At 37.3% G+C, this 24,650-nt stretch overlaps 1 protein-coding gene across 16 annotated transcripts in view; it reads left to right on the top strand.

The window, feature by feature from the left end:
* Positions 1-24,650, top strand: part of MEF2C (myocyte enhancer factor 2C) — a 150,775-nt gene that overhangs the window by 110,059 nt on the left and 16,066 nt on the right. For all 16 annotated transcript variants that reach the window (XM_073887866.1, XM_073887879.1, XM_073887893.1 and 13 more), the window contains 2 exons: positions 7,335-7,521; positions 9,780-9,827. In XM_073887866.1, the coding sequence (XP_073743967.1) occupies positions 7,335-7,521; positions 9,780-9,827 (235 nt within the window). The remainder of the gene's footprint in view (positions 1-7,334; positions 7,522-9,779; positions 9,828-24,650) is intronic.

The following is a 24,650-nucleotide window of genomic DNA, read 5'->3' as shown; positions in this document are numbered from 1 at the left end:
TATAAATATTAAACTTTCTATCCTCATAAATATGTCTGCTTCTTTTGTTAAATGAAATAATGTCAGCAGTAGAGCTTTTGTTGAATCAGAATTATTAATACACGGTATCATGAAAGAAAGCTAAGTGGCTTAAGTTCTTAAAGGTTTCATAAAACTAAGTACTACCTACAACACATCCACAGTGGGCACTTTATCAAAAATAAAATATTTCCTATCAGATGCAGCGATGCATACTTGTTATACCCGGAATTCTTAAATGATAAAATGCCCATTGAGATTTTATCTTGCCCAGAAGAAGGAAAGAAACCCCTCCTTTGGGCCAATTTTTAATTCTTACGGGCTGAGTTTCACTTGCTATACAATACACCGGTTTAGAGGTGCCGGGCATAAAGGTTTGTGAAGATAAGATTGTAGGTGTCTCAGATGGGAGGAATCCCCTGCACAGTTAAGAAAGTGCAGTATATATGTAATACTGCAGATCACTCTCCATGGCTGTGATCCTAAATGTGTGAAGCTTTAACCCCCACCCACCCACCCTACCCCCCGTCGAGACTCTGGGAGAATGCCCATATTTGCACACTGGATCGTTTTTCCCATGCTTTAGGAGAAAGAGGTGTGATGCATACCTGGACTCCCTCACAGTATTTCATCCTGTCCTGTAAAGAGTTCAAAATCAGGATACATGATTTCTTAAGAGGTGCAGTGGTGTGTGGCGGGGGATGAAAACCACATGAGAGTTTATAGGCCGGGCTATGAGAAGGACTACACAGCTCCTAGCTGTGCCTCTGAGTTTTCATCTCTTTAGTAAGTGCTTCAGTCTCCACGATGAAAAGCCCAGTTTTCGCACATCGCTTTCAGTTGCTGGAAGTAAATTTTGTTGAAAGTTTCCACAGCTGCTAAAACATTTAAAGCAGGGCAAGGACACTCTGCCCTTTGTATGTAGAGAGTGTCTCCACCTCTTTAAAAACATTACAAGACTGTTTTTCTATTTCAGAGACCCAGTTTGAAGAGTTTCCCTTTTAAAATAGAAAATTTAATATTGCAATCACCTGTTACAATATAATTTATGCCCATATTCCTCAATTACATGAAATAATTCATGGATGATTTGGAATCTTGTTGACCAGCATTTCCTCATGTGGGGTTTGCCACGGTTCATGCTGGGCATTACAGCAAGAAAAAAACAGTTCCATTTGAGGAACCAGGAATTAGGAAATGGGCTGAAGGAAGAAGACGTGGTTGCAAGATTGGTTGAAAGTGAGCGGGAAGGGAGGAAGTGGAAATAGCATGTGTGTTCTTCAAATAACAGACTGAAGAGAGAAATACTGCTGTAACTAGGATCAAGGAAAGAGTTAAAAGGAAAAGCTCTGGAGATTATTTATCTGCAGAGGACAAATGCTTGCAGGAAAGAAAAGATCAAAGGCATTGGTGCAGTGGGGTTACAGTGGTGGGCTACTCAAGGAAGGGAAGGAGGTTGGGGCCTGGAACAGGACAGAGTTGTAGGTAGACCCATGACCTAGTTAAGGTGGTAGGTGGGTAGAGTGAAGTTAAGTATGTGACCACCTAGTGATTTCTGTGTTTTATATTGAACCTAGCTTCTATAGATAGGGAGGGAGTAGGTGCTAGAGAGAGGACCAAGAATGATGAAGTTGTAGACATTGGAAGAAATCGGGAATTAGATGGGAAAGAGCGAGTACAGGCCAGAGTTGTCAGGCAACCTTGAGGGAATGTGGATATCAGCAAGTGGAGTTGTGTGATTTCTTTTTCCCCCTCTGTCGGTTCTCAGCAGCCTGGTCATGGTTGATCGAAAGGGAGTATCATTAGCGGCCCAAAAAGGGGATTCAGTCCAGTCATTCACATTAAATAAAAGAGGGCCTATTAACTAAAAATATTTTATTAAAAACATTTTATTTAACTTTTTATTGGACTTTTCCTTGTGGTAAGTTTGGGGAAAATAGTGGGTTTTGGGTAAGAGTTCAGATACCTTTCTGACCACGATGACTCACTTCAATAACCATGATCATTTTGTTCAGGGATAGACACTAAAAGCTTTTTAGCTCTCATGCCTGTGTATCTTAAAGCAGGGCTGACCTGTGCAATTACATAGGGCCCTGCTTTTGTAGGCTTTGCCATCACCATCTTGAAATTCTTCATAATTTTTCAACAGGGGGCTCCACATTTTCATTTTGGCCCGGGCCCTGCAAATTACATAGTAGTCCTGCCTACAACATTTTATTTAATCACCTGAAATTCCCTCTTCCTACCTGTCTTGAGTGTTCTAAAATTTGGAGCCCAGCCCTGAGATATATGCAAGTTGGGAGTTCTTAACTACTTTCTGGCTTCCAATTTTTAGACAAAAATTTTTTAAAGAGATGCTTTTAAGTTCCCTAATTTTGAAAGATCAAGAAGAAAATAAGTAATGCCAAATTCCTATAAACATTTATACATTTTTGTAGCCTCTGCATTCCCTAAAATGTTTAGAGCTAATTACTAGTCTCTTTATGTTTGCATTCATGTCTCAGATCAGGTCAAGAGAGATTAAATGACTTGCCTGGTTAAATGGAAATTTATTACACAACTGGACTGCAACTGAGATTTCTGATATAAAGGCTGTTGTTCTTTCTGAGTCTCTGAGCTATGTCTTCAGTGTGGTCATTTTTAAGCTTATAATTTGACTTTAAAACTATTTAGCCAGTTCCTAATACATACAGAGAAAGAAAGCAAAAGATAGAATGCAAAAAGATGTTAGCATATTTTATAAATTGTGATTTTTTGAAATATGCTTCAGTATCAGAGTTATATCTGACTGCTATTTAACCAGTCAACAAGAGAATTTGATACTTATCAAATTGTTTACAGTCCAGAATGCTGGAAACTGAATAATTCTTTGGGATGACGGTCAGAGGAAGAGAGGAGCAGAGAGATTTTCACTGAACCAGTTATTAGGGTGGTTCGGATTTTATGAAAAAATTATTGATAATTTTTCTTCTTTTGGATGTCCATGTAGTCGGAGGAAATGGGCTTTGCTCCCTACTGAGACACTCAACACTCTGTAGAATATTCAAGGGGAGAAGTAGTTTTATAGCAGATCCTTAGGTACCCAGTCATAGTTAAACATTTATAAGTAGTAAGAGTGAATACAGATTAAAATATTTGTAGCTAAAAGATAGCTTTAAAATACCAAACCTGAGTAAATATGGAAGAGAGGAGTCTTGAAGGTTTATTTTATTCCTGAGACCTCAGTCACACCCTGGCAGTTACAAGCACAGAGCTCACTCTAACATGGACACTCAGCCACATGTCATGAGAACCCTTTTAGTTCATTATTTTCATGGTTCACAAATAATAAGCTGCTAACCTGAAGCCCATACTCACTTCACAGTATGCTTTCTGACTGCAGTATTTTATTTCTATCCAAAAACTTATACTGTGTCACACAACGATTTAATGGAAAAAGCAACAGGCTCAGTCACTTACTAGTTAGATGACCTTGGGCCACTTAATCTTACCGATATAAAAAGGGAAGGATTATGTCCATAGGGAAGGGATGTTGAAAGGGTTGGATCACATAATGTGTGTGAATTATATACTATGGTGCCTGCTCAGTAAATAATATACAGTATATTGTAAGCTTGTATTTTCATATTAGTACAATGTCTTCCTAAAAATTCTCCTTTGATGAAAAATATTCAACTCATATAATAAAATGTAGACTAAGTGCTGCATTCCCTTACAACAAAAGCGCTCTAGCAGCTTGATGAAAGGGAACATTATTTGGCCAACATCATAAGTGATGTTACAAAGGAAAGAAAAGCAGGAGAAAGGGATCAGGAGAGGGATGGGGGGTAAAGCAAGCTGTACAATTAAATAAGGTAGTCAAGGGGGCCTTCCTTGAGAAGGCCAGATTTTGAGCAGAAAATTGAAGGAAGTGCTGGGGTTAGCCATGGACATGGAGTGAGGAAGAGGACAATAGGAAATCAGATCATGAAGCCCGGTGAGAGCTGGAACTTATGGGGCCTTATGGAACATTGGAAGAAGCTGGGCTTCTCTCTGAGTAAGGTGGGAGCTTCTCACAGGGTGTCATCATCTGACTTGTGCTTTTAAAGGATCAATTCGATTGCTAGATTGAAAATAAAAAGGAGGGCAAGGATAGAAACGGACAACTCTTAGGAGGTGACACCAGTGATCAAGGCAAGAGGTGATGATGCTGGAATCAGAATGGTAACCATTAGAGTGAGAGGTGTTTGGAGAGTGGATATATTTGGAAGTTAAACCAAGAGGATTTCTGGGTAGACTCGATGTCAGGTGTGGGAGAAAGTGAAGATTCAAGGGGAACTCCCAAGGATTTTATTCTGTGCCATTGAAAGCATTGTCATCAGCTGGAGATGAAGAAATGTACGAGTGGAGGTAGATTGGAGTTGATTTTGAGGTGTCTATTAGACATTCAAGTAGAAGTATTGAGGTCGTTGCTGGATATGCCAGGCTGAATAAGGAGAGAGATCTGAGCCGCAGATAAAGAACCATGCTACTCTTCAATTCAGAGATCAGGGAGAAAAGAAAGAACTGGCAACAAAAGCTGAGGAGAAACCATCAAGGTAGGGGGGAAAGCCCAGAGTTTTGAAAGGGAAGAATGTTTACCAGGAAGGAGTGACAGCCATGTCCAAGTTGAAGACTGAGGAGTTTCCACTGGATTTAGCAACCTGAAGGTTATTAATGACTATGACAAGAGGATTTTCAGTGAAGGGGTAGAGGAACACTTTCTAATGGAATGAGTTAAGAGAAAACAGTGTGCTATATTTACAACCCAAATTGAAAAGCAGAATTGCCATTGGTGACATGACTTTCCAAGATGGTGAAAAATTTTTGACCAAGTTCCTTACATAAGAAAGTAGAATGTTCCCTCAATGCACACAGTAATTGCATTTCTGGAAATTTCAGTGTATAACAAAATCCGTGTTTCAATGTATAAAAATACCTTGTGTTTGTAGAACAAAGTTAGTTCTGACTCACATCATTGTCAATGGGATTTTTCACACATATAAATGTCCAGTGGGGGCTTTTGAAAGTTGAATGGGATAAGAGATGATTCTTTGTGGTGTTGAACTGTCCCACATATGACAGGGTTTACAGCATACCTGCCTACCCAGAAAATACCAGCCACACCCCCCAGTTATTGTGACACCCCAGAATTGTTCCACAGATTTCCAAAGTGCTCCCTAGGGAGGGAGTTCACCCCTGTAGAGTACCACTATTCTAGACCTAGAGAGTCACCATTATGGCTCTGGGGGAAAACACGGTCATTGAAGGGAGTTTAGTAAAAGGACTGTTTGAAGATAGGTAGAGTTCAGTGAAACCCAAAGGAATGGTGAAGTATATTAGGGCTTGCAACCTGGAAGCTGTTACCATAACCAAGCCCTGAGGGAGCAAGAGTACAGAAAAGATACCAGAGCACAGCAAGATCTAAGTCTGTAGAAGACGTGACCCCAAACGAGGTGTGACCTTCGCTGGCGGAACTCAGCCTCTGCCAGCCTGTGGCTCCGCAGGGAGCATGCTACCGTAGCAAAACACCCTGACTTCTCTCCTGCTCTCTGAACTTCTGCTGGTGCTTCCACTGGCCCAGCTGAAGCCAGAGGGCAGGGGGAGCCCGGTGGCTGCGGTCTGGAGATACAGTCAGCCTCTTGGGCCCAGAGCAGTGAAGAGCATGGAGAGTGGATCTGGAGGGGCAAATAGAGAACACCTACCACAGTTGCTTACCTTCGTTTTCTTAGGTATTCTAAGTAATTCTTATTTGGCCTTTTACTACAGGAATGCAATATTTCATTCATTCTACAGACATTTACTTCACAGCATACCCTAATACTTTTTGTTGTTTAAAAGGCTCTGAAAATCTGAGCCTCTGGAAATTCATTCTTAGATGTCTTGTCCAACATTTATATTTCATTGTATCATGATGTTTATCCAAAATTATTGTTTGTTACTCTGCTTAAAATAAAGTCTTAATAAAGAATGACTGTTTTAATAAAGCACTTCAACATTTTCATTTCCCTGTAAAACAAAGACATGTAAAAGAGTTACGAAACATTTGCTTCTGTCAATAGCAACATGTCCAGATCATGGAAGAAAAGAAAATAGGAAAAATAAAGAATAAGAGAACATAAGCCTAAATAGAGAGTAGTATTGAACTCACCACCAGGATTAAACAGCTTTTGCAGAGCATGACATCTGATGCAGGCCAGCCAATCAACCAGCAAAGGAAAGACGATATTAAGATTACTGGGAAAAACGATAAAAATATAAATAAAAATAAAAACCTTTGAGTCACATGCACATAGGCATTTAAACTTACACAGTGACTTCTATATAAACCCTGTCTCCAGTAGGTATATTAGATAGTTACACACACACGCACGCGTACCCATTTCATAGTAAGAATGCTGTATGCTCTGACACCAGAGTCCTCTGGCAATATATTCAAGCAGTACTTTCATTTATGTTAAACATTTTTTAAAAAGGAAGTTGTAGGTATGATTAGCACAAGCAGAGAAATAAGCATGATTTTGCTTAAATTGTTAAAATAATACCAAAATATCAATAATTGGGACCTGATTACTCTAATTAGATATACACACGACTTCATTTCACTCAATATTTGCCAGCTTTGTCCTTTGAGATAGAGGTCTTGCCATTTGTCAGTGTTAGTGCATCCCCAAAATATAAAGTATAACATATATTCTGAACTATCATTTTAAAAATATAAACTATTGAATGATACATGCTCTGTTGAATTCTGTCTCTTAAAATGTCTATTATCTTTAGAGTTACTCTCAAAAGACAGACTTTTAAAAAATAATAAAGTATATGTGCTATTCACATGCTTGGAGATGATTTTATATCATTAAACTTCTGCATAAATAAGCTTCAATAAGCAATTAAACCGAAGACTCTGGTTTGCATTTTAATCCTCCTTTTTCTCTGTGAAGTCATTGCAATCATGCACCTTTGATCTTGCATTCATTTCTGGTACCAGATTCAGACATCACAAATGAACAATTATTACTTAATAGAATGGATTCAAAGACAATGGAGTCTAATGAAATGGGGCTTTGTTTTAAACAAAAGTGAAACGTTTTCTAATAGTTGCAAAGAGTTCTAAGCACATTAAATAAATCAATTTATGATCTGAACATCTTGAGAGCTCTTCTTAATGGTCTTCTAGACACCAAGCAGCTTGGAATTTGAAACTTTTCTTGGAAAAGTAAAGGCTTATCTGTACTTGAGGGCTTCTGTTTCTCTTCTTTCTTTTTACCAATATCTTTTTTTTTCTGCTCCTACAGGCTGTTCCCCCTCCCAACTTTGAGATGCCAGTCTCCATCCCAGTGTCCAGCCACAACAGTTTGGTATACAGCAACCCTGTCAGCTCACTGGGAAACCCCAACCTTTTGCCACTGGCCCACCCTTCTCTGCAGAGAAACAGTATGTCTCCTGGTGTGACACATCGACCTCCAAGTGCAGGTAACACAGGTATGTCCTCATACAGATGCAGTGTTAGAAATCATTGGAAGGAGCCACTGTTGGCCAAAAGGGTATTATATCTTCAAGCTGTAGACTTTTCCAGTTTTCCGTTTGTTATGTTCCCTCATTGCTTAATATCCACCCCCTTTTAGGTCTGCAACCTCGTCAGCCTGTCTTTTGAAATCTTCCATAATCTGCTATTTATCTATTCAGACTATCACCAATCTCTCATGTGGCCCTATTTTAACCACATACTTTCTCAAACAAAAAGTCAAACATCCTGTCTCCATTCTTTTGCTTCTGCTCTCCTCCCGCCTAAAATGTCATTTTCCTTCTTCCTCTTAGCCAACCATCACTTCTTCTGTGAAATCTTTCCCTGTGTCCTCTGATAGCATTTGTGCCATCTAGTTATTTATATTCTGGGCTTTTTTTGTTTATACAGAAACTTATACCACAAAGGACTTAAAGCAGAAAAGAAATATGATAAAATAGTGTAACTTAAGAAGTGTGAAATAAAAACAGAACTTAGTCAGAAATGAAATTAAGAGTACATCATAAGAACATATATACCTGCCACAAATTTGTCTCAACATTTCTAAGAAATCCCTACTGTTGTGCAATTCACGGTGTCCCAGAGAAAAGAAATTATTGCTCAGGAAAAGTTCAACCATTCTTCATACTCAGATCAAGCAAAATACAATACAATGTGCTTTATTGAATATGTGTCTATTTCCCCACTGGATTTAAAGAATCTTGAAGGGAAGAAATTCCTCCTGGTTTGCCAGCTTCCCAGTCGGAACTAAGTAAATGTATACTGAATATAACCAAACAATTCCTTTATATCTCCAAAAGAAGCACCAAAAATAATTGTATTTCTAAATTGCATATAGCAAACCATTATATATTACATTTTATTTTTTAAAAAAGCACTCCATAGGAAATTTTTAATATGTCTTGAGCACATATAACTGTGTTAAAAGCAATTTATTCATGGAAGGATTTTTCCTTGAGAATACTTCAATATCTGCCTTATAATTTAAACATGTATTACTATTTAGTACAGAAACTTTATATAGAAAATATAATCAAAATCAACCAAATAATAAATCTTGAGTCTGAGAGATGTGTATAAAGGACTTCATTATGCCATTCTCTCTACTTTTGAATATGATTGAAATTTTTCATAAGAATTTTCAATAACCGTATGTTATTTTTTTCAGATCATACTCAAACACAGTTGAATTCCCTGTTTGATAAATTCATGCTCGTTTATTTTTTTGAATTTCATACTTTATTTCCAAAATATTATTTGATTGGAAGTAACAAACATTTCTGAAAATATAGTGAATATTTTCTTCAAATTCCAAAACCAGAACAAACTAATAATTATAGGCTGTCACTTAGGATCAGTTAGAAAATAATCCAGCTGAGGAACGGCTGGGTGGCTCAGCTGGTTAAGCATCTGACTCTTGATTTCAGCTCAGGTCACAATCTCAGGGTTGTGAGACAGAGTGCCACGTCGGGCCCCATGCTGGGTGTGGAGCCTGCTTGAGACTGTCTCTCTCTCTCTCCCTCTGCCCCCCACCTTCCTTTCCAAAACAAAGAAAGAAAGAAAAGAATCCAGCTAATATTCTGTTCTTTTGGCTAAATCTTATTCCTTAAAAGCTAACAGTAATTAATATACTCAGTATCTTATTGAAACATCCCAGCTGTCATATTTTAACATTGCCAAATTTAAGTTAGCAGTGAGTAAGCATACCTCTCTAAATTTGTAGCCGATGAAACCTACTTTATTGTGTCAGTAAGGAAAATTCAGGTAGTAAATGAGGTCATTCATTGTGGGTAGATTCATGAAATGACCAAAGTTCTGGACAATTAGCATTTTATAAAATTAATTATAAAAATATATTTACAAAGAATTAAACATTAAATGTATGGTTATTTGAACATACAGTAAACCTTAGTCCTTTTTTTTTTTCACTTTCTATAAAACATCCAAAAATGAAAATTCAGAGACCATTTAAACACTGGATTTTTTTAATGTAACCTTTCTTAGAAAGATTCTGCAAAATGTCAGTGATTGAATGTAGGTTTAATGTTTGAGCTCAGCATGTCATAATAAAACAAATGTCAGCCTTCCAACTTAGGTAATATTTTACAAATTTGACCCTTGGGAGAGCCAAAATACTGTGGCTGCTAAAGGTAAAGTGTGTTGTTCTCTGGACCTGTAGCCTTTCCTCCATGTGATCTTTCTCTTTAATCCACAGGTGGTCTGATGGGTGGAGACCTCACATCCGGTGCAGGCACCAGTGCAGGTGAGTGGAGACTTCTGGGCCACAGCATGTATCATTGTTCAGGATTCCTTAACGGGGCAATGTGCAGGGAGTAAGTCCTTTGAACAGTATAGGGAGATCTGTGAGACGCATGGGAAAATGGCCCCCAGAACTTCTCAAGCGTTATTATGAAGCAGGAGTGGATGGATGGTAACTTAGAAGAAGACTATTAACTAGAACTTTTCTTAAACTTCAGGTAGTCCACATAATCAGAAGTGAGGGCTCTGATCAAACCAATTTAATCCTAGATACCATCTCTGGACACAAAAGTGCCTTTGGCAAGACTTGCCAATTGAATTCTCTGGTAATCATTTCACATTAAATGGGACTCTCTCTCCACCCAAAGAAATACTAAACTCCTATATGTTTCTAAAGGAAAATACATTTTTAAAAGGAGGGAGCATACCTCTGAAACAAATAATACATTATGTGTTAATTAATTGAATTTAAATTAAAAATAAATAAATAAATAAGAAAAATAAATAAGTAAAAAGGAGGCAGGGAGGGCTGCCTGGGTGGCTCAGTCGGTTAAGCATCTGCCTTTGGCACAGGTCATGATTCTCGGATTCTGGGATCGAGCCCCGCATCGAACCCCACATTGGGTGCCTTGCTCAGCGGAGAGCCTGCTTCTTCCTCTTCTGCTGACCCTCCCCCTGCTCTTGCTCTCACTCGCTCTCTTGCTCACTTGCTCTCTCTCTGTCTTTCAAATGAATAAATTTTTTAAAAATCTTCAAAAAATTTTTTTTTAATTTAAAAAAAAATAAAAAGGGGGAAGCGAGATTATAACCATTCAGCAATATTGTTAATAAACTAAGCCAATTTTGGCATTAAAATGAGCTCTTAGAGAATATGAACATAGTGTACCCCCAAAAAGCCATTTAAATATATTTTAGCTCTTAAGAACTTCTTCCACTATGTCCAATCATCTTATAGTCACACTTCTCCAGGGTTCCATATTAATTCATATTATTGTGATTATTGAGATATTGATGTCATTTTCAGTGCAGAGGTGAGACAGCACAGTAGTTTTTAATGCAAACCACAGTTCACTATTGGCGTAACAAGTAACCATGGTAATTCCTGTAGCTGGAACATGATATACATTTAAAATAGTAGGAGACAAGCATGAATGACACAAGGTTATGTTTGAAATGTCAAAAAAAATTCAAGCTTATTGAAATATCCATGGACGACCTAATTAAAATATTTTGCCAAGGTCAAATATAATAGCCTGCTAATTATAAGAAAGAAGATAAAGAAAATCAGCATACAGGGCGCCTGGGTGGCTCAGATGGTTAAGCGTCTGCCTTTGGCTCAGGTCATGATCCCAGAGTCCTGGGATCGAGTCCCGCATCATGCTCCCTGCTCCTTGGGAGCCTGCTTCTCCCTCTGCTTCTCTCTCTTTCTCCCTCTCTCTCTCTCCTCCTCTGTCTCTCATGAATAAATAAGTAAAATCTTTAAAAAAATCAGCATACAAAAACATTTTTATAAATATATTCATTTGGGGGTAATGTTTCTCCTTCTGATACTGGCTCTTCACTAATTCAGTGAGTAATGAAGAAAAAGTATTAGGACTACACAGTGAATTAACAAGCAGAATCAATGGTATTAGCTTCCTATTTTATCTGCCTTTTAAAAAATTAGGTAGAGTCAAATTAATGAGTAAACTCAATATACTATTTTTCTGATTATTGAAACGAAGTGCTCATTTTTTTCCTTCAAAATTACAAAACCAGATCAAAGCCAGACCAGTGTTGCTTGGATTCAAGTCTTGGTTAGAGAGAATGGTAAGGACTAAGAACTGGGTTGTCACAAAGACCCAGAAAAAGATAACTTTAAAAAATGGTTTAGATGTTATGATATTTTATCCAGTATCTCAGTGCTTTTATAGGAACAGCCAATAGTGGTGGAAAAAAGTTATTAGATGTAGTAAAAAACATATGGGGGCAGATGAGTTACTCAGTCCTAATGGAAATAAACTCTTGGTTCTGCTTAATAGCTAGAATGTTTTAGGATTCTCTATTGAAAATAAGTGTTTGGTTGTTCAGTTATGCTGTCATTGTCAATTCTCTGACAGCCTGCTAGGTTTAATGGCCCTCCAGGGACAGAGAAGACACTCAGTCTTGTAAGTGTAAAAGTTAGCCACGTATACGTATGGCTATAGCGTCACTGAGCTAAAACAAATCTTAGGAGCATAGCAAATTTATCTTCCTACATCAAGACCTCTGCCACAGATGTGAGAATCTTCTACTTCAAAAATAGAAGGAAACAAAAGAAAGACACTCAGTTGTTCCACCCTGATGATAATAAACATTCTATCTGGATGAATGTATCTTATAGCCATGAGCATATAACTCTCCCATTTTGTATATATTTGTGAGTTACCTCCCCACTTTTTAAAAATAGAGGAAGAAGCCCTTCCTAACTCTGGCTCCAAAGAACACCTGTTGCCGATGCCATTTAGTAGAGTCCAGCTTTTCTGTCATGTCCTGCTACAGGCTCAGCCGTCTTGCCCTTCTGTCTCAAACCCGCTGGTATCATGTGTCAAAGCGGAATATATCTATGCTGATGTCAGAGAGTCACATAACACCAGGGGAAACAAGGCCAGCCAGAATGTCTCTGCATTTTCAGAAAAGAAAACTAAGGCAAAATGGCCAAAAGATATCTTCCAAATTTTGAATATTGTCATTGAAATTCAAGGTCTCTGATAAAGCTAGAAACTCTGAGGCCAAGTGCACATAATTAAATACTTTTCAGTCTTTGTATTTTTTTCAAAATCAGATCCTCTCAACTTGTAAAAAAAAGGGGGGGAGGGGATAGCACCATGCAGAAAGGAAGTAAATTTAACAATTAGCGTGTGCTTATAAATACCAAGAGACCAAAGAGATAAGCATTCTCTTGTTCAGCTCAACTCGATGATAAAGTATAACAACTTACCCATCCAGCCCCTGAACTATACCTCTCCTTCATCCCATCATCCAGTGAATCATCAAGTCTTACCAGTTCTGCGTCCAAGGTATTTCCTAAATCTACTACTTACTCTCCATTCCTGTCCCATTGCCCTGGTTCAGGCTCCTAGCAACACTCCAGGACTGTTTCCAGAGCCCCCGAATTTGTCTCCCTGCTTCACATTGCATCCCCCCTTCACTCTCCCCATGACTAATTAGCTTTTCCCAAAGGCTTAAACTAACTGTAGGTCATCCTTCATGTGCCCAACATCCACACATGGCTTCCCATCTCTTTCAGAATTAACCAGGAGCCTCTAATCTCTAGCCCAGCCCTCCTTTGCAGTCTTAAACCTTCATTTCTGACACTGCCAGTGAGAACCCTGCACTCGAATAACAGCAAACATTTAAGTTTCCCTTACTGTGTGCTTTACCAAAAGTAACTCATTTATTCTCATGATGGTTCTTTAAAGTAGATATGCCTACTATGCCCTTTTTATAGATGGGGAGACTGGGACAGAGAGAGGTTAAATAAATGCCCAAGGTGGAACCCAGGCAGTCTGTCTCCAGAATCCATGCTCTTAACCACTTCCTTGTGATGCTGCTTTACAAACTGTTGAGACCACTTGCCTTTACGTGTGCATTCTTAGTTCCTTTCCTTCAGCTTCTTCTTGCTCCTGAGCGCTCCTTGTCATCCCTCAGAATTCAGTACAGCCATTCAGGAAATCCTTTCTTCCAGAAGGAATTATGCATCTCTTCTTTTTTCTCACATGGAAGCCTGCACCCACATCACTTACTTCATTGCATTGTAATTGTAGTGTCTGGGCACACATCTTTCTCCTGGGACACTCAGCCTTCTAGGGGCAAACTGTGTCTTTCTTACTCAGGTTGTATTCCCAGCTCAAGACATAAGAGGTAGTACATGGCAGATACTCAGCTAATGTTTGTTAGCTGAATAAAGGAAAAATTAATTTGCTAGTCATAAATTTTTAGTAATGTTGATATGAAAAAAGAAAGAATACTTCAAAGAAATAATGTAATTTTTAGTATGAAAAAATAGACCCTCGATCTGTAATTCACAAAAATAATATATTCTTCTGATACTTATACAAAGAATAGTGAATTATTTGATTAAATGACTGAACACCATTGGCCAATAAAGTTTTACGAACTTTTCTAACATACTTAATAGAAATCCTGAAGAACTGATATACAGCAGTAAATGAAATGTGGGTTGGTACCTCAGACCATCACAAATCACCTCTTAAAATAATAAACCTCTTATCACTTAAATTGAAGCAATTTCAAAGATGAAGGGAAATGGTAATAAAGAAGTAACAGGATGGGGTTGTGCTCTTGGTATAAGGGAAGTATACAGCAAGTCATTATAATACATTAGTAGTGGTGACATTTCTAGGTTTCAGTTCACAGTTATTCATCCAATGCTTAGTCCTTTCCTCTCAACAGCCAAAATCAAAAGTCCCTGCTTTTAAATTACATTTTGTCATAGCTGTGTAATTAAAGCTTTTAACATGCTAATCTTCGTGGTTATTGATGATTCAAGATTAAGTTCAATTAAGTGAATTTTTATTATCATTAGATTTAATAGAAATAAAAAGTAGGCATTCTCTTTTTCAGCTCAACTTGATGATAAAATATAGCATCTTTCCCATCCAGGCTCTGAGCTATGCCTTGTGTTGGCTCCTTCTCGGGGCCTCTTGTGCATGTACCAATCAATGTGGTACATGCACAGCAATGCCTTGTGTTGGATTTTTCACTCTCCTGTCAGTACCCTTTGTTTTCACTTTGTTAACATAGTTGCTTTTTATTGAGTACGAAGTACCAGTATGCTCAAGGATTCATGATTGAGACAAAAGAGAGAGAGAGAGAAAGGGAAGAATAGAGAAAGAAAGGAAAACCCTTTAGGAATCGCTTTGAAAATTTAAGAGAATTTTACAATCTACGTAGCTATTTGACAATAAGGCAAAGGAGATTTATGTATATTGGTTAATAATTTTAATTGGCATTTATTGTAAATTAGATATAATTTTATAAAAAAGAAACTAACAGCTGTTTCCTTATTTTGATTGTTAATTGTTTACTATTTTATGCGTTTGGTTGTCAAGCATTGTCACTTCTGGAATGCTTAATTTATATCAGCTAAATACATGGAGACTTGATGGTGGCAGAGTACTGCTGTGGATAAATCACTGAGCGGTGAATAAGGAAGGAGCCCTAGCTTCCAGGCTCTGAAAGGACTCCATCTAGCACGACCTGAGGCTGTGACTTTGAACCTTTGAACTCAGTACTCAAGGTTGGGGATAAGACACAGATATCTTTACACGAAACATTTTATGAGTTTATAATCATAGAACTTCACTTACATGACTTTTTTATAATTCATTTAGTACTGAAAAAAATTTAGCATATTATAAAATAGAACTGAGAAGAGGAAAAGGTCATACAGTGTTTAATTAGTCTGTATCAGTACCATTGTTTTGCAAGTATTTGTTGTTGAGGATACTTATCAAAAGTTTCTTGGCTGACTTTCTTATCAGCCAAAAAGACTTCTCTGCAGTTCTTACTCACTGATTTAAAGTATCAGTAAAGTAGTCAAAAATTCAGTCTAAAAGAATTGGCTTTAACAAGTTTACATTTTTGGGGCACCTGGGTGGCTCAGTTGGTTAAGCGACTGCCTTCGGCTCAGGTCATGATCCTGGAGTCCCGGGATCGAGTCCCACCTCGGGCTCCCTGCTCGGCAGGAAGTCTGCTTCTCCCTCTGTCCCTCCCCCCTCTCATGTGCTCTCTCTCCATCTCTCATTGTTGCTCTCTCAAATAAATAAATAAATAAATAATTTTTTAAAAAGTTTACATTTTTGTTACCGAACAATATATAGATTCAGACAATGTAACATTCAAGAAAGAGAGATGGATACGATTTAGTTGCTCTCAAACAAGAAAACTATTTTTGTTAGTATAAAATACAACTTTATATTGCTTTTTTAAATACTCTAAAGCAGCATGTGAAAAAAATCTAAATTAATAGTCGGATTCTTGTTTTGAAAGTATTATTCTGTTAGTTTGAATTATTCTTAATAAAAATTCTGAATTCATTTGCAGTTTTACCTTGGGAGTTCACCCAAAACATGAATTAGGGATGCATCAGCATTGCTTTATTATTATCTATGAAATTAAGTAACAGTGATATTTTTAACCCAAACCAAGGTTATTATCTAGATTTATTAAAGGAAAAAAAAAAACTTAGCCCTCTTATTTAATTATCTAAAAAAATATGATACTTAGCCGTTGCAAAAAAAAAAAAAAAAAAATCAGTGTCCACTTCCCGTACACAAGACCTGGAAAATTATAAATATCTTGATGCCATTTCCTAGGGGCCGATGTTTTAACTGTGGGAGAGGCAGGTCAAAGAGAAGATAAATGAAGAATGTTACAGGCTAGGTCAGGATATCGTAAAATCTGCTTTTGACCCTTTTAGTTTAATTTAATTCTTTTTTTTTAATTAACATATAATGTATTATTTGTTTCAGGGGTACAGGTCTGTGATTCATCTTACACAATTCACAGCGCTCACCATAGCACATACCCTCCCCAGTGTCCATCACCCAGCCACCCCATCCCTCCCACCCCCCTCCACTCCAGCAACCCTGTTTGTTTCCTGAGATTGAGTCTCTTATGGTTTGTCTCCCTCTCTGGTTTCGTCTTGTTTCATTTTTCCCTCCCTTCCCCTATGATCCTCTGTCTTGTTTCTTTAAATTAACAGCTTCCTCTAGAGTGTTCTAGCAGATTTTAGAGCCCTTTGTATATTTCTGACCTCACAATTTGTATCTTTTTTATCCCCATCTTCCTATTATATTCAGTAAAGCAGTATGAAAATTTGTCTCTTTGCTCATATCCCATTGACTTGAGGGCGTGACTGATAAAACATTGGTCGTTTTTAATATTAATACAAGCGGTTTAATATTTCCTCCTAAAATAGTAGTTTTACTCAGCGTTTTTTTTTTTTTCTCTTAGCAATTCTTTTTCCTCATACACAATTGGTTTCTCTTCTCCTTGTTTTTGGCATCACCATAAGATGTTATTTGGGGATAATACAGAAAGAAAAGGTCTTTTCAAAATCATTACTGATAGGAAATTGTGCATCAATATAGATAGTAGATGCTGAAGAAGGGATGTGGTTAAAAAAGCCCCTCTTTTGGAAATCAACTTTTTACCTACCAGGGACTTTTTGGGGCTTCAAGGCTATTGGCCAAGAGTATAATTTGCTGTTTTTAGACAAAGTTTTGCCAATCACTTAAATTTTACAGTTGGACTTACATGGTGTGTTCACTCAAATTTCAGTTCAAAGAGTACCATAGTCATGATAAAGTCTCGTATTTAAAAGAGTAAATCAAATATATTCCTTTAGCTTATCTTAAACTAAAGGAAACTATATTGTACCAAAACCTGGATAAACAATTTCAATTTATAATCTATGGAAGTGTCCACAGGATGCTTTAGTATTCACTGGGTTTACTTATTATTGTTCTATTTTAATCGCTTTAACTAAATTTAATATTTACTTGTTAACGGTTTTACTAAACACTGTGCCCCCCTTTCACAATTTCTTGACCTTACCTTCCATCTACAATCTCCAGTTATGGTAAAGAACTGATTATGCTCTATTTGTAGTGTGGGGGGAAAACAGCCAGCTATATTAATATCGGTTATTATTAATGTATAATAATAGCAAATCTAAATCTGTGGTCAATTTACATAAACATGATACATTAATTTACATGACAATCATGAAAAAGGAACCTTTAGTTTAATACTAAGCAACTCAGAAATATCTAGAAAATCGCAGTGCAAAATTTTTGCACAAGCAGTAATTTGGGGAAATACTCCAGAAGTAAGATATCCAGGGGAAAAAAAAATAGCCAGTGAAAATACATGACATATAAGTTATTTTAGGGATGACATTATTGCCCTTGGAAAGTCTTTGAATTCCCATTTCATAGGATTGTTGTGAAAATTAAATGAGGTAATGATACAAGGCAGCACCTTGCACAGTTTCTTCACCAGAGTAAGTGCTTGTTAATAAATGTCAGAATTGTCAGTATTACAATTATCTATATTTTTGATTTCCTAAGCAAAAAATGAAGCTTAATTTAATGCATTTCTAGTAATATTTATTAAATGTGTAGTAAGCGAGTAGAGCACTAGTAGGCTTCACAGAGACGTCTGCTGCGGCCCTTACCCTCAAGGCTGGGGATTAATAGGATCTATTAATAAACCCGAGGCAGAACAGGAGTGCAATGCAGTGCAGTGCAACGCAACACATTTCACTTTGAACATTATCATCTTCTGATGTGCTTGCAGCAGTTGTGTAAATGTTAAAACCACAAGTAATTATTCTTTCTCTTCCGTCACGTTCTCTCTAATTTGTACTGTCTCAATATTTTTGTTTATAAAAATGACTGAAAGAATGAGCGATTGTGTCAATAATGAAGACACCCCCTCATTTTTAGCAAAGAGACAGCCCCAAAGTCTCAAGAAGTGAACAATTAAGTGAGTCATAAATCTATCATTCATTGTTAAGTGGAATTTTTTTTTAAGATAGCAAATTTCAGTATCATTTTTATGGTGCAATTAAAAACTATCCCTTCAGTAAATCAGTACTCCAAGTAGAATGATATTTTGAGTGCCTTTGTGCATTGAAAACATCAGGTTGTCAAATTCTTCCTTATTTGTAAATGGAGCTTTTATTCAGAGAAGTACAAGGATGCATTCTAAATCTGAAACATCTGGCTTTTGTAATAAAGTAATAGAAGCAACTTGTGTTTTGGATCTAAATCAAAACTGTCCCACTTACTAACAGGTCACAGAAGCTCCCTGAACCTCAGTTTCTTTATCTGTCAAAAATTGGGATGATAATGCCTGTTAGGACAAATGAGAGACTGGTTTGCCAAAACAAACCTGTTTTGTGACATGGACTCTCAATCTTTGGAAAAACAACTCAGTAATAAGTAAAATTTCTTTACTTCTGCCTCACAATCCAAAGCCTATTGTATGTGCTGAATGTTCAATGTTCAGTATCTAGTTGGCAGATAATTAATTTCACAAAAGATACTAAACAAAACAGGTCCAAGAAATATCAAGGACAAGTGGGGCAGATATGAAATACATGAAGGTCTGATTCAGCATCAGGGTGACATGGTCAAGCAGAAGAGGCAAGCTCTTTTTAGAATGTCTACTGCCCTCTAACTGGTACAGCCAAGAATAGTCTTGGCTCTTGTGTATTCTTGGAGTATTTTTCTAAGAATACACCACAAAAGACACTGAGGTTTCACAAGAGTTTCTTCAGAGTCTAACATTATGCATTATTATATTATTTCCCTAAAAAACCCTCAGATAGAGGGGAGACTTGAATTTATGTTTAAGAATCTGTAATCAGGAGTCTTTACCAGGATAAGAATCAGAAAATCTGCTTTGCCTCTATTCCACAGTAGGCATATTAAAACTTTCATCATTCCCAGATTCCTGACCTCTGCATGTTTTGTGGTTGCCTTTTGCCTTAGAGCCATCCCATGAAAAAGATCTCCTTTTCCCTCCAAAAAAAAAAAAAATTATGATTCACAATAGCTAAATAACATAGTTTCTAGCACTTTTAACAAGGTTTTGGGCATTCCGGGCACAGTGAATATAAGACTGAATTCTAGAAGCTCATAATATTTTTCTACTGAAAACTATTTTAACTATTTTCTACTAAAAACTATTTTACTCTGTTTCCAGTAGAGTAGTGGGTTGTATGAGCAAGTTTATTGTATACAGTTTTAAAGTAATTTCAAATGACTGTGAAAAGAATTATGTTTGAGATAAAAAACAATGTCCTGATACTGGAAACTAACTTAACTAACTCAGATATAAAATTAATTGATGCTAGTAGTGGGCATTATTATGTATGTGACATCTCTAGTTTAACAAGATGGTATGCTATAAATGTTTTCAAATTGTTCTAATGAAAGAAAAAAAACCTAGGTTGGTAAAACCTTTTGCTGAAGTAAAAGCAGAAAATCAATATATCAGAGGTTCAACTGAATGCTTTCCTGTGGCAGTTTGCCCCAAATTCCAAAAAATAAGATACCATTAACAAATTTTGAAACAAAGTCATTTTTATACACCTACGTATTAGAAATTATTTTTCAGGTAACAACTAATAGCAGATACTATAAAATACTGAGCATTTCACAGTCGTGTTAAGTGGTTCTGATGGAAGCTGGTCTCTTAAATTGACAATAGGTAGGTAAACATCTTTACCCTCCATTACAGGGGAGATTATTGACTAAAATATTACAAAAGCTACCTTTAAGAGCGTATTTAATCATCCACTTGAAATAGCACACTGAAAGTTAAACAGTTTCTCTGGCATTTAGTGTTGCTAAACCCAATATTTCCTATTTATAAATATTTATCTATCCAGGAGACCAGAAATACAGTTTAGAACATCACCATTTTGTGCCTCTTTGTATAAGTTCAGCATTTTCTCAACCAGAAAAACCATTTATGATGGCCAGGCTGACTGTGTTCCTGAAGCTCCCACATCACCTCTGGCTCAGGAAAGCCCTTTGGGTCTCACGTCCCTGGTCTCACACTTGACTCGCTTCCTCTCTCCCTTCACATTCTTGTAATTTTAGAATGAGATTTAACACAGAACTGTTTTCAAAATCCCAGAGTGTGAAGGATTCTCAGGGAGCAGGGCACTGCTATCCTTCAGAGCATAGACTCTGGACACACTACTGGGTTCATATCATGGCTCCACCAGTTGAGAGCTGTTTGACATTGGGCAAGATGCTGGACCTCTCTGTTGTTAAGCTTATTATGTAACACAGGGATCCTATTAGTACCTGACAAGGATGTCATTGCAAGGATTCAAGGTGTTTTATATCCATGTATAATAGCAAACAGTTATGTAGCGGTTACTAGGTGCCTGGTACTGTTCGAGGTCCTCAATGTGTATGCTAGCTGTTGTTGATACTATTGACAAATAGTACTCTATAAAGTGTTTGATATTGTTAATATGATTGCGTGGTCATGTTGGGGATGGCTGTCTCAAGTATGTGAGAGTCTCTGATTCAGATTACTTTTATGCTTCTCTCAAACTAATGAAATCATGGCTTAGGGCTAAGAAAACTAAGGCTCAGTATGGTTGGAGGAACTCTAATGGAGACCTCAAGACCAGAACCTGGATTTATCTACTTTATCCTCCTTTGTCCTTGACTCCCATCTGCCTTGTAGATCTTCCTGTCTCGGCTGCCTCCTTTCTCAGATGTTCTATGGCAGATGCGTCCTAACAGGCTTCTCTATAGCAGTCTAACCTCTAATCTACCCCTTCCACTGACACTCTTTTCCTAAAGCAGAGTTAAGGATGTCAGTTACCACTCACAAACTATAACTTTGCTCATTCTCTATAGTATGAAGTTGACTAAAAGTTTAGTGTAAAGTTTAGGGTATAAAGTTAACATGATCTGAGAGGTTTGTGTTAGTCAAACTTAATTTTGCAGCTTCTGAAAACTGCATACTCTAAAACCACTGGTGTTCCATTCTCATGGGAATGCTCATCCTTCTCCAATACAGTCATGACTCTGAGATCTTTCATGCATTCCCTGTCTCCGGGAAGTCTCTCTCTGGACCACTTAGTAAAATCCTGTTCATTCTTACTTATCACCCTTCCACCATTCTTTTTCCTGGTATATCACGGAGCCCATCTTTTGGTGGAAAGTTCTGTAAGAGTAAATTATTGTTGAGATTTATAGAGACAACCTGTGGCAGTAAGCGTAAGCACTCATCAGTATAGAAGAAAAGATCCAGTACATCAGAGTTTTATTTTTCAACAGGGAAAATTTCTACTTTATTTGATTCTACCACTTGCAGTTAGCTAAGGTAATGTGCTGTGAAATGATTAACAGGTGCAACAAGTGAAAAAGAAGCTTCAATTAACTCTCTATAAACAAATTTAGTAGTTGGGCACTTGCGTGATTTCCTGACTTTAATATTATATGGTTGATGAGCAGTTTGTCTCAATGGTGTACTTGGTCATCAATGTGTAATCATTATCTAAAATAAGAAATCTTCTCAAGTAGCACATAGAGGAGAGACCCTCGATATTTGAAATTAGCAAGTTACATATTACATTTTCAGTTCTCATCTCACATTCCCTCGGTAACTTAACTTTTAGTGCCATTCTTGAATAATTCCTGATTTTTCCAGCATAGTCTGTATATCGGTTTTGCAGGCATCTGAAACACTTAAAGAGCTAATCCTCTGTGTATATCACTGCCTCTAATTGTGGCAGGATAGAAGGGAATGTGTTCAAGGTGGGCTAAGTTGTCTGAAAAGTTGTCTGAACTCTCATGAAAGATTTGGGGTGTTAGCTGATTCTTAAAAATGAATTTGAATTAAACAGGAGAGCAGGGCGCCTGGGTGGCTCAGTCGGTTAAGCGTCTGCCTTCGGCTCAGGTCATGATCCTAGGGCCCTGGGATCAAGCCCCGAATCGGGCTCCCTGCTCAGCAGGGATTCTGCTTCTCCCTCTCCTGCTGCCCCTCTCTCCCCGCCTCTGCTCGTGCTCTCTCTCTCTCTCAAATAAATAAGTAAAATCTTTAAAAAAAAAAAAAAAGAAGAAGAAGAAGAAGAAGAGAGCAAACACTGCAAGAGCAAAGACTCGGGCATATTCAGAGGACTGCGAGCTTGGCTGTGGACATTGGAAATTAGGTGAAATAGAGGGAGTCAGACTATGCGCAGTTCTGAGAGCCAACCAGGGCACTAACCCCAAGTGTTAAGTATGGTCTGAAAAAGTAACATAACAGAAGCAGCACTTTAGAAAGATTTTTAGAGAAAATCTTGAGACTGTACATTAGATTTATTATCACACATGTGCACAAAAGTTTGCATACAGCTTTAAGGAGCTCACAACCTTTGTGAAGCCTGTCTTAAGGTCTGGTGAAGAACCCTTCAGCTGGAGACCAGGGACCCTGATAAAAGACCTAGTCAAATGGCGATGAAAGCCTTACCTAGGATAGTGGCAGTGGGGATGGAGAGACGCATTTCTGAAGAAAACAAGATTTGGTATCTGATTGGATAGGGAGCTGGAAGAGGAAGCTGGAACAGTCAAAGATGACAATTCGGGAGACTGAAGAAAAAATTTGCCAGTGAAAAAATTAGCCTTGGTTCATAAAGACTAGTATCTGTTTTGTGCATATTAGTTTTGTATGCTTGTATTTATAATTGAAAGTCCTGAGGGAAAAACTGAAGAGATTCATGTCTAAACATCCAAGTAAGAGAAAGTTTTAGAACTTTGGGCTCAAAGAGAGCTACATGCTCAATTGAGCTCTGTGAAACAAGGCAAAATGTCCTCACAACATCTTAAGCCAGGAATATGTTCTTTGAATTTACTACTTCTTAAAATAGGAGTCAATAAAAAAAAAAAAAGCAGCAAGTGTTTTCAAGTTAACTGGAGAGAAAAAAAATTTTTTCTCCTAACACCACATTTCAAGTTTTGTATATTTACACTAGTTTTAATATGAATGTTTAGAAACCTGTAACCAATCGAGGTCGATTCTGTTATCCTTCATACAAATTATATTGTGAATGCTTAAATTGTTTTATTTTATGTGAAACAATATTTTTAATCAAATCAAACTATAAAACGAACTGACTCTAAAGTCAGTCTGTTCTTCATTTTCTTATAATCTATAATCAGGAAATCCATTCACTCACGCTTTATAATTTTTGTGCTTTTAAGTGGTCAGAGGACTGTGACATCTGCATAAAGTCACATCTGAATTGATCATTGTCCAGGCGGAGGGTAACTTCAAAACACAGCAGGAAGAAAGGTTGAATATGTATATTAGAAGGTTATTGAGAGGTAGCATTTCCCACTTCCCTGACCCCTGACTTTGAATGAGACCATTCTCTTTGGTGAATTTATCTTAAGGTAGGACAACAGGGCTCGATGCAGGCCACAGCGTTCTGGGGAGGAAGCCCGCGGCTTCCAAGCCAGTTTAAATGCAGGCTCTTCTTAGCAGTAAACCACACGCATGTATTCATCATTGATTTTCAAATGATAGGTTTCTGTATCACTGGTTTAGGATCCACAGTCTTGCATTCCTGAATCTATATTATGCCAAAAGAATAACAACTTGGTGGCTGGAAACAGAAATGGTTATTATACGGCTCCAAAATGCTAGCTGGCACAATATGCTAAAAACAGCAGAAATTCACCGGTAAAAGGCAGAATTTATTTGTTCTTAAAAATAACTTTATGCTCTAAAAATATGAATTTAAGAAGTGTCATCGTAGTTCAAAATATTTTATGTTCAGTATGTAAACACCTTAAAATATGTGACTAATCTTCTAAAATGGCATAATTTCCAAATAACAGGAAATATTCCAAGAGAAAAATAGAATGCTTTTCAAATCCATTTTTTTTTTAGTTTTGAGGCATTTATTGGATGAAAAACTATAATGTATGTTTACTGTTTTTTTTTTCCTGCTGCCCTAAATCATAAAATGTGGGCAGAAAGATGTAGGCTTTTGTTGGACTTTCTCAGAGTTTACTGTAGAAAAAAATTTTTTTTAATTTTCAAAAAAACACTTTCCTCAGAGCATCCGTGAAACATTTCCATTTTCACACACTGGCCCAGTGCTTGTCATATCACAGGACAACACATTTTACAAAGCGGTTTTACTTCCTTTTAGCAAAATAACTCCTCCATGCAAACCAGTATTGGCATCTACCAAGCCAGGGTTTTAGTTTCTTCTGATCTATTCAAGCTTCATTGCACTGCTTAACTGACTTTTTCC

Source organism: Callorhinus ursinus, unplaced genomic scaffold (assembly GCF_003265705.2).
Source record: "Callorhinus ursinus isolate GAN/ISIS: 27379988/994484 unplaced genomic scaffold, GSC_fseal_2.0 scaffold3, whole genome shotgun sequence".
NCBI lineage: Eukaryota > Metazoa > Chordata > Mammalia > Carnivora > Otariidae > Callorhinus > Callorhinus ursinus.
The sequence above is the reverse complement of the archived record's forward strand: the minus strand, read 5'-3'. Positions and strand labels throughout refer to the sequence as shown.